General features: G+C 41.6%; 1 protein-coding gene across 4 annotated transcripts in view; it reads right to left on the reverse strand.

Moving 5' to 3' along the window:
• LOC136886372 (transcription initiation factor TFIID subunit 3) overlaps nt 1-17334 on the reverse strand; it is a 199143-nt gene that overhangs the window by 158807 nt on the left and 23002 nt on the right. For all 4 annotated transcript variants that reach the window (XR_010861781.2, XM_067159119.2, XM_067159120.2 and 1 more), the window contains exon 3: nt 8555-8705. Coding sequence is in view for 3 of the 4 variants with exons in the window: in XM_067159119.2 (XP_067015220.2) it covers nt 8555-8705 (151 nt within the window). In the remaining variant the exon portion in view is untranslated. The remainder of the gene's footprint in view (nt 1-8554; nt 8706-17334) is intronic.

Below are 17334 nucleotides of genomic sequence, written 5' to 3' on the forward strand. Positions count from 1 at the left end.
GCATTGAAATCGCCCATTAGCACTATTCTATCCTTGCTGTTGACCCTGACCACGATGTCACTCAATGCTTCATAAAACTTGTCAACTTCATCCTCATCTGCACCCTCACATGGTGAATACACGGACACAATTCTTGTCCTAATTCCTCCCACTGACAAATCTACCCACATCATTCGCTCACTTACGTGCCTAACAGAAACTTTGTTGCATGCAATGGTATTCCTGATAAAGAGCCCTACCCCAGACTCTGCCCTTCCCTTTCTAACACCCGTCAAGTACACTTTATAATCTCCTATCTCTTCCTCCTTATCTCCCCTTACCCGAATATCACTTACTCCTAGCACATCCAGATGCATCCTCTTTGCTGACTCAGCAAGTTCTACCTTCTTTCTTCTATAAGCCCCATTAATATTGATAGCTCCCCATCGAATTCCATTTCGCTCGCCAAGTTGTTTCCAAGGAGTCCCTCGCCTGTCAAATGGGAGTGGGACTCCATTACTCCCATAGGTCCGAGGCTTGCTTAAAGTGTTCTGAGCTCGGTAAATTCATGAAGCAGGATGCTGCCCTACTTGCACATAGTCCAAGTGAGGATCTCTCCTCTAACGGGTTATGGACCACCGGTGAATTGTGTAGTCCTGGCCGCCTGAGCACAAGGAGGGCCACGACTCAGAATATGTCCGAGATGCCCACTCCCATTCCATAGTAACTGGTATCCCGACTCTCAGGACAACTTACTAGGCCACTCAGCCGTTGCCCATGGTTCACGAACTAGGACGTGACTACAGTAACCTACAAACATGAACAAAAGCACAAAAATTTTGTAAAATTTTACAAATTTGCCTCAAAATGCAGAACTGTTTACCTTTAAGCAAAATCACAAAATAACTGAAAAAATGATGTGGAATCACTTTTGGATTCAAGAAGCACAATGAAATGTGATTTAAAAAATGACCCTATGAGAACTTCCAACATCAGAAGATCTGTGTTTAGGGATCTAATTGGTAGTTCATGTAGAGCAGGTAAATATATTGATGTGATTGGTATTCTTCTTTCCCTAAAATGAGCATATGGGCATTTTGTGAAAGCTGCAATGAAGGTTAATATAGTTAATATAGTGAGAGGTAATTTTCAACATACTGTAACATATACTTCTTTTCACAAGAGATTAATCCTGATGTAAACAAATAGGCGGAGCACCTTGCCTTTGCACATGGACATAGACATAGTTCATTGGAGAAGCAACCGTCACACTCACTCAACTGTATGTGAGCTCAAAGAAAAGTAGTATGTTGCATTTATTTTATTTTATTTTATTACATTTAGAGAGTTTGGATGAGTACACAATGAAATTAAAATATTATTATCATACATACCGGTGTATACTTGTTTACAAAACAGTGATTAAATAATGAAAAATGAAGGCACAAGGAATGGTGTAATACAGGAAGTCTTCTCGTAGTAGGGGGAAGTTCCAAGCTGTACTGCGTGGAGATAAGGTGTTGCATCTTGCAGCAATCAGTGAGTCATTCATAGTGAGAAAAATGGAGCAAGAGGTAGGACCATCACATGTAGTGAAGCACAAGAGAGGAAAACCGCTCAGAAGTTTTCATACCCAGTGCATAACCCTAGAGAACCACTATCTAGGAAGGGAAAAGGGATATACAGTAAAATGTGAGAACCGTGCCTATCATTAGAAGAGTTGTACCCGGAGGTTTAACTATGCACTAACACACTGAAGGTTTTCAGCAACGGAAGGATGGGAAGGGGCTAGGACTGGAATGGTAGCAGCCATGGCCTTCACTAAGGTACAGCCCCAGGATTTTGCCTGGTGCAAAAATGGGAAACCATGCAAAACCTTCTCCAGATTTGCTGGCAGTGGGATTCAAACCCATCATGTCCCAAATGCAAGCTCACGGCGACAGAAGGTTAAACTCAAAGAATAACGTTTCTCCTAGAGCATTTGACACGAGTTCCTTGTCTACCATCTGTATTAACCTTGTATTATTTCTGCCTCTCTATCTTCTTGTATATTTCAAGTGTTTTTCATATTCTACACTTTCTGTATTGAGAAAGGATGACTTCTCAAGAGCAGCCCCATCAAAGAGTGTGAAAGCCTATCCCACTGATAAAGCTTGGAGGTAGAAACAAGCTCGTCTAGGGCTGAGAATAAGTAGATCATCATCGTTGCCGATTCCCATTTTCCAGTTTCAGCAGGGTAGAGGCAAATATGGTTCCTCTCCATTTTCTTCTGTTATTCCATTACTCCTCATCCACCACTGAATTCCAATCCAGGTTCTACTGTCTTTTGCTCTTTTGGCATTCATTCATTCACCACTCATCCTTTTATTATCTCAAACTGAGTCTGCTTTTTTCTTTCTTTAGTTTCACTGGCACTTCTTTATCCCACAATAGGTATCGTACACATTTTCCATTACGTCACTTCACAAGTACATGAAAATCTCCACCCATTCCAGATCTTGACGATGATACGCAAAAATAAAACTTCAGTGGATTCATGTCTCATTAAGTACTTAAACAGTGTTCAAAGACTCTGGAGTGCTGAAAATTTGGTCGTGCACGAGTTCTTCATGTGTTGGTAAAGCTACAGACACAGAACTGACCCTTTTCAACAACTTCAAATGCCAACGGACTGAGCAGGAAATGAAACTGCTAACTTGGGCTCAGAAAGCCAGTGCTCTACTCTCTGAACCACACAGCCAGACTTAAGCGGAAGTACTTTTCTCCTAAAGTATAATTACCATCATTCCCCCTGGTTTAGTTCAATCTAGGTTGGGGCTAATATGGTTCCTCCACATTATCTTCGTCATTCCGCCACTTCCCAATTCACTACTGTGGTCCAGCCTATGTTATATTTCTGTTCATCACTAAATCAATCCATTCATCTAGTTCTTGGTATTACTCAACCTCTCACAGCTCATCCACTTGCGTGTGTCCAAACCATCTCAACCTATTCCTCTCGTATCATTCAACTTCTCACACTTTATTACCTTTCCTTACGTCCTCATTCTTAACTTCGCCCTTCTTATTTTCTGAACCAAGCTCCTCAGCTGCCTAAATATGACTTTAATCTCTTTTCGTTACAAGCCAAATCTCTGTTCCATATGTCGCTTCTTCTTCTTCTTCTTCTTCTTCTTCCAGAACACCTGGGTCGAGCTGAGGATCACTGACCTCTGTCCCAATACATTGTTATAGAAATGAAATATGTCTTGTACATTATTTCCTTAACCTTCAATGGCATACCTTTATTCCACAGCAGGTCTTTTACACTAAAATATATTCTCCCCACAAAATAACACCCAAGGAATTTCACTTTGGATCTGCCGACACTATTCACAAGCAAACACATTCATATTGCAGGAGGGGGGGGGGGGTGTGTGTGTTCACATTTCAGACAACCCTCACAAAGAACACAACCGAAGGGCACAAATAAAAGAACAATGAAGTTCAATTACGGAATGTTTGATACAAATGCACTTTAATGTTTAAATTTCTTAATGTTGTAACAGAGTCCGCCAGTAAAATGTATACACCCTTTGTTAGATGATATCGGGATATGGACATTGTCAACTATTATCATCGTTTTTAAATGTTGTAGTATGGTCTGTCGCTCAACAGATGTCGGTACTTGCATCACGATAGTGGGAAAACAAAATGCCTGGAGCACGCTTGATGTTCGAGCAACGAAAGTACATTCTGAAGTGGTTTATCAGGTTTGATAATGCCGTTGAAGTGCAACGTCAGTGGAGGAGGGAGTTTGAACAGAACCCCCAACACGCCTAATAATTAAGTGCATTACTGGGACGTTTGAGAGGCATGGACCGATTTGTGATATTCACAAGGGAAAATCGGGAAGAATGCGCACAGCTACCAGTCCTACTTCATTGGCTCATGTGTTGGGAAGTTTTGCTAATTCTGCACAGAAGTCTGCTACGCAATGTGCACGGGAAGTGGGGATTAGCAATACAAGTGTATGACGAATTTTGAAAACAGCTAAGTGGAAATTTTACATCGCACGATTACGGCATACGCTTAATGAGGGCGATCCCGATCGTCGAATGCAATTTTGAGAATGGTATCAGCAAATGGTAACCCAAGATGAACAATTTCTGACGAAGTTAATGTGGTCTGATGAAGCCCAGTTTAAACTTAATTGAACAGTGAATCGACATAATTGTGTCTACTGGGCTCTGGAAAATCCGCATATTCATGTGGACAAGGTGGTCAATCTACCAGGGGTTGATGTCTGGTATGGACTGTCATCGAGTGGCTTACTAGGACACTTTTTCTTTGATGGCACTGTCACTGGAGCAGTGTACTTGGAAGTGTTATGCACATTAATTTCACAAGCCGTATGTGCACTTTTTGGAGCCGGTGATGAAGTCTTCTGCCAACAGGACGCGGCGCTACCATACTACCATGTAGAAGTACAAGCTTTCCTGGATGACAATCTGCCGGGACATTGGATTGGACGACGAGGTCCCATTGAGATCCCCCCCATAGTAGCCAGCTCTTACCCCTATGGGCTTTTACTTGTGGAGAACCGTGAAAAATCAAATCTATCAACGTAAGCCACGCACGCTGGAGGCCCTTCACCAGGAGATTACAGCGGCATGTGCAGAGATCCCCATTCAAACATTGACGGACATATTTGCAGCGACCGCTCGTCGTTCTGCTATGTGTCTGGCAGCCAACGGTGAACATTTTGAACATTTCATGTAACCATATGTTTAACTGAAGAGAGTACTCCATGTGTAATCAAAATTTAAATGTACAGAAACCACACAATAAATAGTTTTTGTTCCGTAAAGAGTGTATACATTTTTCTGGCAGACCCTGTAAATTTAAAGGGTAGAACTCCAGTATTAGCTCCACAGGCTAGTTGCTAAGTGATCAACCGCATCGTACTGCATCTCGTCACAGAACAATTGTGTTTTTTTTAATAGTGGCTTAGTAATTTCCAACAAACGGTTGCCAACTGCTCACAGCTACTAAAGCACACTTTCTTTATTGGTCCTCACATGTCCTGGCTAATAATAAAAACCCACCGGTCTGAGAATCAAGAGTGGACACCATAGAGCCCCTTAAAGGGAGATTGTCCCCACAGCTGTTTCAAGTCCAACCATTGACCAATAGCAAAGATATTGTTTGGGAGTTTTTACTGTTCGGTAGTAGTTACTGACTTCTTTCCCTTAGTGGCTTAATGTCACATCAAAGGTTTTTGACAACACAAGGATGTGAAAGGGCTACAACTGGGAAGGTAACGGGCATGGCCTTAGTTAAGGTACAGCCCCAGGATTTGCCTGGTATGGAAATGGGAAACCACGGAAAACCCATCTTCAGGGCTGCCGACGGTAGGATTTGAACCCGCTATCTCCCGAATGCAAGCTCACAGCTTTTCAACACATTAACCGCACAACCGACTCACTTGGTCAGTAATGAAATCTATCCAAACTGAATTCTGGGAGTGATGCTACATCCCAACCATTTCAGCCAACAGTAGTAGTAGTAGCTGCATGTAGTATGGAAAATGTTGCATGATTTGTGATATTAGGTTCTAAAATTAGATATATTTCTAGAGGCAGGTTGGTGGGTCCCTGGCACTCATAATGAAAACATCACTCTCCTACAAGTAATATAAGGCCAGATATGCATCATTTACATTTCGCTATAATAATATTTACATTGAAGAGCCCTTACTGAACATTTATCATCTAAAGGATACTAACATAGTGGAATACCAAGAATGATTAGTTCTTAATCATTCATTGTCATCATCATCATCTGTAGTTTCCAGCTGTTGGCCGGGTCTGCTTGGAACATAAGGCTCTCCATCTCCTCTTGTCTTCCCACCACTTCTCCCTAGTCACTCTTGCCCAGTCCTCTCCTCTTCTCTTCTCTGTACACACTCTTCCACTCCTTTTATCCACCTGTCTCTTGGTCTTCCCCTTGGCCGTTTACCTGTTATCTCCATTTTGTGCATCCTCCTCGGTATCCTTTCCTCTGTCATTCTCTTCATGTGTCCATAAGTCTAGACTCCTCTATCCTATTCTGTAGTGGCTCTTCTTTTACTATACCTCGAACCTTCTCATTTCTCATCTTATCCCATCTTGTCACTCCTATTCTGCTTCTCAGAAATTTCATTTCACTTGCCTGTATTCTATTCACGGCTCTCTGCCTCATTACACAAGTCTCAGCTGCATACGTCAGAATAGGTATATAATACATCCTGTATATCACTCTTTTGCTTCTCTGAGGGACATCCTTGCTCCAAACCAGGCTTCTGACACTTTTCAGGAATGCTCCTGCTTGTCTTCCATGCTCGATTATTTCCTTATCATTTCTTCCACATTCCTCTATGATACTTCCTAAGTACTTGAAACTCTCTACCTTCCTAAGCTGTTCCCCTCCAAGCATTAACCCTCTCATAGGTCTATCCTTCTTTCTTGTTGTGATCAATATCTCGCTCTTTTGGGCATTAAATTTCATTCCGTATTGTTCCACCTCATCTACCCAAGCATTTAACTGTTCCTGGATATCTTCTTCTCTTCTCAATTCTAAAATTGGTTGGCAGCAATTTGTCTTCTCCACTCTTCTCTGTAATCCGCTAATCTCTTCATTTCCACATATGAGCCGGTTCCTACGTCATCTCTGATCTGTCTTGAATATTGCAGTCTACATCTTCCTCTTCCTCTTTTACCTTGGATCATTCCTTCCATGACATTAACTATGAAACCATTGTGCCTATAGAGATGACCAATTAATTGGTCTCTTCTCTTTCTTATTGTTGCTAAAAAGGGTCTTTTTTCACCTATTCGTCCAAGAACTTCTTCATTGGTGAGTTTTGCTGTCCATGAGATTTTTCCATCCTCCTCCAGCACCACATCTCAAATGCTTCCAGACGTTTCTTATCACCTGCACTAATAGTCCACGTTTCTGAACCATACAAGGCTACACTCCAAACAAGGCACTTAATAAATCTCTTCTTGGTCTCCACATTTAAATTCCTTGATGTAGGTAGTATCCTTTTCTTGTAAAAAGCAATCTTTGTTTGGGAAATTCTGCTCTTTATGTCGAGTGAACTTCTGTCATGTAAAGACATTTTTGCCTTAGTTGTATATCATTAATTCTGCTGTCGACTGCAATATGCTGGCAGTTGCATACCATAATTTCGGTCTTTTTGGTATTAATTTTCATGTTATAGTTATCTCTCAATATCTTATTCATTCTTATTAATGCACTTCGTAGTTTCTCTTCGTTCTCTTCTATGACAACTATGTCATCAGCAAATCTTATCATTTTGATTTCTACTCCTTTTATCTTTATCCCTTCCATATCCTCTTTACATTCCTCAATGCCTTTCTCAATATACAGGTTGAACAGCACTGGTGACAAATTACATCCCTCTCATACTCCTTTCTTTATATAAGCCTCCCATACTTCACCATTTATGTTTATGATGCCTCTTTGGTTGTTATAGTTCATATACAATTCGTCTATCTCTAAAATCTAGACCAACACTAGTCATAATCTTCATTAACATATTCCAGTTCACATTATCAAAAGCTTTTTCTAAATCCACGAATGCAATAAACAAAGGTTTTCTAACGTCTAGCATTTTGTCTACAACCTGTCGTAACGTTAGAATAGCTTCTCGTGTGCCTCTATTTCGTCTAAATCCAAACTGATCTTCAGCCAAATGTGGTTTAATTTTATTGCTTATTCGGTTATGTATTATTCTTGTCAATATTTTTGACATGTGCGCCAATAGACTCAAGGTGCGATGTTCTTCACATTTTAGAGTTCCAGGTTTCCTTAATCTTAAGAATCTTAATTAAAGTTCCACCTTTACAATACCAGAAATTATTTCTTCTTCAAAATACCATCTATTCGTTAATTTAGGACAAGTTTCGTCCCCATTAGGACATCATCAGCTATTAATCAGAAGACAAGTTAAAAATAATACTGTACAAGGATATTACGACACATTTAAAAGATAAAATTTGATTTTGCTGGTGAATCAGTCGATGGTAATAGATTAAAAGTACAACATTTTTTCCAGAAAAATTTCACACATAAGAATGTTTAAAATTGTAAAACCTTTCAGTGTTTTGAAGACAATTACTCAAGAAAGTTGTAACGGGAAGCATTAATGATACATGTTTTTAACATGATGCAATGCATCAAAGTATTTTATATCTTAGAGCCCTACTTTAATTTCATTTTATATTTTACAAGTTGTGCACAATGTTCATTTCAGATCTCTAGACGCCTTTAATACCTTTTAAAGTCATTTGTGTATGTTTGAACATTTGTCTTAGTTATTAGATGTGTTTGTACAGATTTGTACGGCTGATGATGGCCAGAGAAGGCCAAAACTAATTCCTTGCCTAAAAAGTAATGTAAACATTACATAATATAGTATTGAAAAGGTGGACCATTTCTAACATAAGTTTTCTTATTATTGTGAGTAGATGTTAAGTTCAGAAAGTCTGAAGCAAAAACACTGAAAAATATATTATTTCTGAACACCTACCTTGCCCGTTTCATTGCTGGATTTTCCATAGATATAGGATCACCTGGTCGTTTGAACACATTGGCTTTGGGACTAGTAAGAGGTGAAGTTGCACCAGGTGTCGTAGCAGTATCAACAGACAGAGGAGTTTGTTTACCAACATAGTCTTCTTCTGCAAGTCAAAGGAAGATTCATCAGAACTGAAAATAGGTATCCTTGAAGTGCTGACGGTAAACAAGACACCCAAGTATTTATTTATTTACATCATTATTTACCAGAGTACAAGATAGACAGTGAATCCTCCTTACTCATACTGTGAACATAAGAAGTGATATTAATGAAATAAAAACTAATGCATAATATAAACAGAACACCATGCATATACACTCGAACCTCCCTTCTGCAGACTCCATCGGTTTCGAGGAAAAATGTCCGTTGCGAGAGGTGTCCGCTAAAACAAGTTTGTAAAAATAATCGAACATTTGAACGGCAAAGAACATACTTTAAACATAAGCATACCGGTACCTATCTTTATTTTTATTATTCTAAGTCATTTCTGTGTTAGTATTTCATAGAGAGTTATTATAAGTGATTTTACATCATTTACAAATATTACAGCTTCGTGAAGTAATCGTGAAACTTTGTCTGTGTAAATTTAGCACGTTTTCTTAAATGCGATATTCTAGAAAACGGAATAAAGTCGGTCAAATGCGTGTTTCTTTTTTTATAAAGGAGATCTCAAATACCAGTTTACAATTTTTGAGATAAAGTATCCGCATAATAACTTTTTTTTTCACTTCCTTTCACCCTCCCTCTTTAAGTGAATTTTCCAAAAGCAAAAAAACATGTGTTTCTTTATTTATAAAGGAGCTTCCAAATATCAATTATCCCAACTGTAACATCTTCAGTTTGTGATATACATGTGTCCTCATAAAAGGAATTCAACTCCTCTTCAACCTCCTCCCCCTAGTTGATTTTCCCACAAAAATGTGTTTCTTTTTTTTAACGAGATTCCAAATACCAATTTTCATGCCTGTAACAACTTTAGTTTTTATTAGATATAAGAATCCTCATACAAATATTTCAATTAATTTTTCAACTCTTTTCACCTCCCTTAAGTGGATTTTCTTTACTTTTAAAGGAGATTCCAAATACCAATTTTGACACCTGTAACATCTTCAGTTTTTGAGATATCAGTATCCTAATAAAGATAATTCAATCCCCTTTTCAGTCCTTTTTACACCCCCCCCCCCCCCCCAAGTGTTTTTTTTCTGAAGAAAAAACCAATACATGTTTCTGTAGTTTTTAAAAGAGATTAAAATTACCAATTTTCACTTCTGTAACATAGAAAGTTTTGAGATATACTGTAGATATGCTCATTTTAAAACATCACCCCCTTTTTAGTTCCCCTTAATTGGATTTTCCAAAAACAAATCATCTATGTTTCATTACTTTTACAGGAGATTACAAATACTACTTTTTACGTCTGTAACATGTTATGTTTCTGAAATGTACTATAGATATAGTTTTTCTAAAAATTCACCACTTTGTCACTCCTGTTCATCCCCCATTGATTGGATTTCCAAAAACAAAAACATATTTCTTTATTTTTAAAGGAGATTCCAAATACCAATTTTCATGTCTGTAACACCTTCCGTATGCCTTTGCTGGCAAGATGTAGTGTTTACAGTGCACTATGTCTTCTGGTATGGGCTATATCAAATTTGTTACTTTCATTGACCTGTCTCAGTCTCATCCTTGGCTTTGATAATATGAAAGTGGCTGAGGTATGAGTGATGCTAGTAATACCATTGCTTATGCAGCCAGTCCCTGTTATGAATGGTGTGAAGATATCGCTCATAGGGTCGGTTGGTGCATGCATTTCAGTGGGCTTGGCAGACTGATATGTAATAGCAGCGGCTGGCTCGGTGAGGAAAGCAACGGGAAACTACCTCACTCCTCATTTCCCTAGTACGCCTCTTCAGTGACGCCTGGGCTATTTATGACAGCTGTTGGCGGAGCTGCAGAGGATCAAACCAGCCTTCGGGCTGAATACCCAACATACACACACATACAACACCTTCCGTTTCTGTGAAATAAGTATCCCCATAAAAGTTATTCAACCCCTTTTTCACCGTTGTTTCACCCCTCTTAGTGGGATTTTCTGAAAACAAAAAATACATATTTCTTTATTTTTTAAAGCAGATTCAAAATAACAATTTTTACATCCATAAACTTTAGTTTTTGAGATATAGATATACTCATTTAAACAATTCATTCCCCTTTTCACCCTCTTGGCGACGAAATATCCAAAATTCCTCCCTTAGTGTTCACCTATGCTCTAATATAATTGTATCCTCAAAATTTCATTTCTTTATGTCCAGTAGTTTTGGCTTGACGATGATGAGTCAGTCAGTCAGTCATGACATGTTATTTTATATACGAGGATTGGAGCAAAAGTCATGGCAACTATTTCTTTTTGCTGTAGATATGTGAACAGATCACAAACGTATATGTGTCATGTGGAAGTTCTGCAGTGCAGGCATAGTGTGTATGCCAACAACAGATGGCTCTGTGATACGTAGGTGGATCAAAAGGTTAGTTGCACTAACGCACCGCAACAGCGCGCTGTCATAAACGTGGGCACAGCGGAGAAAGGGACAGACACTGCCCACACGTCTGTTAGGCAGGTCGCTGTGGTGTCTCGTTTGGATGTTCATTCCAAAAATGAGGTGCGTGCGACAATCCAATTCCTATGGGCCACAAGGAAGAATTGCATGGACATTCATCGTGAAATTAGCGCTGTGTATGGGGAGCGAGCCATTTCCCGGCAAGGTATCGTAAAGTGGTGTCAGCAATTCGGAGCCGGATGCACGGATCTCGCAGACAACCTTCGCGAAGGCAGGTCCGCAACGTCCAAGACCCGTGCAAAGGTCAACAGTGTGAATGCGATCATTAGACAGAACCGGCGCATTAAACTGAGAAAAATCGTGACGCAGCTGAACATGTCGTATGGCAGTGTGTTCACCGTTGTTCACGAGGACCTTGGATATCGTATGCTCTGTCAAAGATGGGTCCCACATCTTCTCACCGATGAGCACAAGGGACGTTTCCAATCCTCCCTGGCATTTTTGCAACGCTATGCTGCAGACAGCAACGGGTTTCTGCGATGAATCGTCACAGGCGACGAAACATGGGTCCACCACTTCACCCCAGAAACGAAGTGAACATCAATGGAACGGGTGCACCCCTCATCACCACAACAAAAGAAGGCCAAGGTTCAACCTTCAGCCGGTAAGGTTATGGCGACAGTGTTCTTTGACATGGAGAGTTTGCTGCACGAGGAATTCATGCCGAAAGGAACGGCGATCAACACGACATCGTATTGTCAAACGTTGCACCAGTTGTGTAAAGCGTTTAAAGAGAAGAGCCAGGGGAAATTGAGCACCGATGTGATTTTGTTGCATGATAATGCAACACCTCACAAGGCCCGCCAAACGAGAGAACTGCTGCAGCGTTTCAAGTGGGAGGTCTGGCAACATCCAACCTACAGTCCCGATCTAGCGCCATGTGACTTTGATCTGTTCGGTAAACTCTAAATGGAGCTCAGAGGTCGACTTTTCCAGACTAATGAGGCGGTGAAGGCCGCTGTCTCCGAGTGGTTGCACAACGCTGGAGGAAATTTCTATGCATCCAGCATCGACAAGTTGGTTGTGTGTTCGCAGAAATGTTTGGAGTCTCTTGGAAACTATGTGGAAAAGTGACGTTACAGTGTATGTCGTTATAGTCGTGTTGCTGTTGTATAGGTGGTGTAATAAATGGCCATAACTGGGAAGTGCAACTTATTTTCTGATCTGCCCTCATAGCTGGTAGTAGCGCAGTGAGGGCTGGGACATCAGTCAGTTGGCGAGTGTCATGCGAGATGGAAGTAACCTGTGTTGAGCAGCGCGCTTACATCAAAATAGCCGTTCTCCGAGGGAGAAATGTGATGGAATGTCACAGTGAATTAGTGGAAGCCCTTGGGAATAATGCCCTACCATACCGTACAGTAGCACGGTGAGTAGGAAAGTTTCAGCAAGGACGTGTGTCAACAAGTGATGAGCAACATTCAGGACGACTTGTCAGAGTGCGGACCGACGTGGCACGTGCCGTCATCGAGCAGCTCCTGGATGAAGACAAACAATGGACGCTACTGGAGTTAGAGAGGGCTAGTGGCATCGAGAAACGCACCGTCCACAGGATATTGTACTGTGTTGTAATTCTTTTGCACCGGGAAGGCCATATTGCCCTGTATACTACCATAATAAATTAGTGTGTTATGGTATTTCAGTGCTATTCGTTGTCCACACATGTAGTTAACACCTTGCCCTTTTGTCTGTATATGTCACTGGTATCTTCAAGAAAAAAATAGTTGCCATGACTTATGCCCCAACCCTCGTAGTATTATTATTATTATTATTATTATTATTATTATTATTATCTGGGTCTAGGACATCTGAGACTGCTTCTAATAATCTTTCTTTTACACTCCACTAACTACTTTAAACTTTTCGAAAGGGCTGTTATTCTATATATATATTTATTAATTTAGATATGAGGTTTGGGGCATAAGTCATTGCAACAATTTTTGTTGGCATGGACGCAGGATCTACCAGACAAATGGAAATATACAGATGCATAAGGTGCAGGGGAATGTATGAAAAATGCAGAGTAGGTTTACTGGGTGCAGGATGCAGAGCAACGAAACTGTCAGCCAGGAAATCCTTGTGCTAAATAATGTTCATTCTCTGAGAGTTCAGTAACCTTTACAGTAAACCCTCAGAGTAGTTCCCTAGATTATCCACAACTTGTTGCCACTGATGCGGGAGACGTCCGATACCAGTAGCCTCGCTATGTGTGAATTTTGCAACCACATGTTTCACAGCATTGTCCACATCCTCTCATGTCCCAAACCGTCTACCACGCAATGGTTCTTTCACTTTGGTGATGAGATCAAAATCACAAGGAGACAAGTCCGATAAGCAGGGCAGGTGTTCCAGTACTTCACACCTGTTCTTGCCTCGTCACATCTATTCTGCACGGAGCCCGACTCACTACTGCTGTCCCACTGTCCATTCAGAGGACGTGCTCGATTGAGATGGGTAGATCAACTTAAGAACCTAACAGGATAGAACCTGCCAAGGACAGAGACTCATGGACATCAAGAGGTTAGCTACACCATGCCATAAAATAAGACACACATGTCCAATTACAGACTCTTAAGCCTTTCAGCGTTCAGTCTCCAAGTCTCTGCAATTTAACTTCCCATCTGCACAATCCTCAATTTCCAACCAGATATGTGGCCACACCTTAATATTAAGGCCATTGAAAACTGACAACCACTGTTGCCTTGTTCTGCCTCTACTCCTCTTACGCTCTATGGTTGAATCCATTATTCTCCAAGGTAACTGTCGCCGGTGGTGGGAAGTTCATAACGTAGATGGAATCATTTAATTCTCATCATTATGCTTGTGAAATCGTCCTTAAGAAAAAACTAAGGAACTCTCAGAGATTTTCAAAGAAGTCAATTAAATATTTGTGTGGTTTTTTTTTGGTTGTGTATTTATGTAAATTTTTGGTAAAACCGCCATCGCAAGAATTAAGACATCTGCGAAGAAGTTGATGAAATATTTGTTTTATTTGTTGTGAATTTAAAAATAGTAATAAGAATTGTCAGGACTCACAGAAGAGACAGTTGATTATATTTATTTAATCGTTATGACTGTTGGAAGAAATTGTATTTTGGTAGTGTGCTTGTTGTAACCCACCTTTTGTATCGCCCTGCATTTGCCACCTGGAGGCTTCGATCATAAAATCGCCGAGTTTCGCAATCAAAACCTCTAGAATATATTGCCCATATAAGGTGCTGTAATTTTATTGTTCAAAATAACGATTGGAGAAAAGTTCGGGTCGAATCGTAGGTAGCTTCCCTGATTGGCTGTGAGTTTTTTCTCAATTTCCGGCCTTTGGCTCCTCGGTAGGAGCAGGGCTCTGGTCCGTGTCTTTGGTTTTCGCGACCTGTGCCAATGGGGTGCATGGCACATGGGAGATATGTCTTGAACGGAGCCTTCGAGATACTTGGCGCCCTCTCGAAGTAAGTAGCCTTACCCGGGTATGCAGGGCTCTGCCTGGGCGGACATTATATTTCCCTAGCTACTCGTTGGACCTACATGAGTACCGTAGCCACCCAAAAACCGGAGAGCTCCACTGGGGCCTCCGAGAGAAACACCAGCTCGACAACAATCGATGTAGACTCTTCGGAGATACCCTCGGATAGTTCGACCTCGACAGTAAGAGAGCTCACTCTAGAGGTGGGCAATCTTCTAGTCCAGAAGAAGAAGAAGAAGAAGAAGAAGAAGAAACAGTGCTCTGGCTCTGAGAAGAGGAGGTACAAGAAGGCTTTAAAGGCCCAGGAGCAGGCCAAAGAGGGCCTAACTCCTTGAGCTGAGAGGCCTTTTACTGCCACGACAGCGACGACTGCGGGGGGATCCAATGGACACAAGAAGCGGGACCCTGAAAAGGGCTCTGCTTCTAGGGCACAGAGGACTCCACCCACCAAGACGCCAGTGGGAAAAAGACTCCTGTCGGGGCAACCTCAGAAGAAGATCGGCAAGCCCACAAAAGACCCAAGGTGGAGTATGCCAGGATAGCTAAAGCTGGGATTAGGATGGCCATAGTGCCTGTAGGATATCCTGACCACCAGCTAACTCGAAAACAGGTGGAGTCTGTTGAGGAGGCTATCACCAACCTGATAGATAAGCTTCCGGAGCAGAGGCCCATTAAGCCTCAGTTCCTGGACTGCTATCTGTTGAGAGGTACGGCCATCATTATTGCAGAGAATGATGAGACTGTAGCATGGCTTTCTAGTCTTGTTACAGATATGCAACCGTGGGAAGGAGACAGGCTCACAATTGTGGACATGGATAAACTCCTTTCCTACAAGAGAGCCATGGTCTGGATACCAGGACAACCAAAGGACAACAATGTCCTTTTGGGAAGAATGGCACGCCAGAACAATGGCCTAAATCCCAACAGCTGGAGAATCTACGACCGCAAGGAGGAGAAGAGAGGTGTCTGCCTTGTGGTCAGCATGGATTCCAGAGATGTGGAAAAAGTGGTGGGGAAGATCTTCTGTGGGGTGCATGTTGCTACCTTCACCCTGGTGGAGGGCAAACGTGACAAGCAGAGGACCAACCCCACCACAGACAACACTGAGACTAGCAGGAGCAAAGAGCGGAAGTCTGGACAGGAGCCGGGGCCAGCCAAGCCTCAGGATTCATCGCGGGAGACTGAGCTGCACGTTCCGGAGACCGCATAAGGTAAAGCATTGCCTGAAGGTAAGGAATGATTACTTTCATACAAGCAAACATACAACATTGTATAGCGGCCTCTAGGGTACTTATAAGTAGTATCCAGAAAGGTAGGTTTTCGGTCGCCCTGATAGAGGATGGTTGCCTAGTTGTACTTCCTCTTAAAACAATAATCACCACCACCACCACCACCACCACCCTGATACAAGAACCCTGGCTTAGAAAGGGGCATATCATGGGACTAAAATGTGCAGGCCTCACTCTATTCAGTGTAGTAGTGGAGAAGAAACCTAGAGCATGTACACTAGTTAAGGATCATAATGCTTGGGCTATACCTGGCTTCATTACTAGAGACCTTGTAGCAGTCCTAGCGAGATATGAAGAGGGCGACAGCCAAGAGACCTGGTTATCTGTTCTGCATATTTCCCAAGAGACTCTGAATCTCCACCCCCACCAGAGGATTTCAAGAGACTGGTGATATACTGTAGGAAACAAGGACTTAACAAGCTCATCACAGCATTTGGGGAAGCAAATACACAAACCGAAGGGGAGAGAATTTCATAGAATTTCTATGTACAATTGATCTTGAGATCATGAACATAGGTGATACCCGTACCTTCATCAATAATAGGAATGAGGGGATCATAGATCTAACCCTGGGTTCCATGGGAATCATACAGGAATTTAAAGACTGGAAAGTTTCTTTGGAGCCTTCCTTGTCAGATCATAGACACATTGTGTTTCATATAAAGGGCTCCTTCGAGATCCCATCTACAGAAATTCTAGACGAACTAATTGGACGTTTTTAGGGAGGACGTGAGGAGGGGACTGGAAGGAGGACCCTCAAATATAATCAAGAACAAGGAGGAGCTGGAGCTCAGTCTGAGCTTTCTCACACAGACACTAGTTACCTCTTATGAATTAACCTACCCAGTTGTTAAGGCAAAAAGAGTAACAGGAAGCTTCAAGTGGAACAGTTATCTTGCACCTGAGGAGGAACACATGAAGGCTCTGGAATAAATACAGGGAACTTCAAGATCAAGAAAGTCTAGATTCTTACAAAGAATCACAAAGAAAGTACAAGTCAGATGTCAAAAAGGCTTCTAAGAAATCTTGGAGACAGTTTTGTGACTCCAAAGAGAGTCAACATGAATCGTCAAGGCTTCATAAAATTCTAACCTTGGATGGAAGGGCAAGGCTGGGCTCATTGGAGTCACCTTTGGGTGGATTTACATCCACAGAGGGGGAGACCCTGAGCTTATTGCTTTATGCCCAATTTCCAGGTTCAGTAGTCACGAATAGTGAAGTAGAATCGAGCGGATCCTTCAGACCCGATAGAAGTGGTTGGAAGGAAGCCGCAGAGATTGTTACCCCAAGAAGGGTGAAGTGGGCATTAGAATCTTTTGCCCCTTATAAAAGCCCAGGAATGGATGGGATCTTCCCAACACTTCT

This window comes from Anabrus simplex, chromosome X (assembly GCF_040414725.1).
Source record: "Anabrus simplex isolate iqAnaSimp1 chromosome X, ASM4041472v1, whole genome shotgun sequence".
Classification (NCBI taxonomy): Eukaryota; Metazoa; Arthropoda; class Insecta; order Orthoptera; family Tettigoniidae; genus Anabrus; species Anabrus simplex.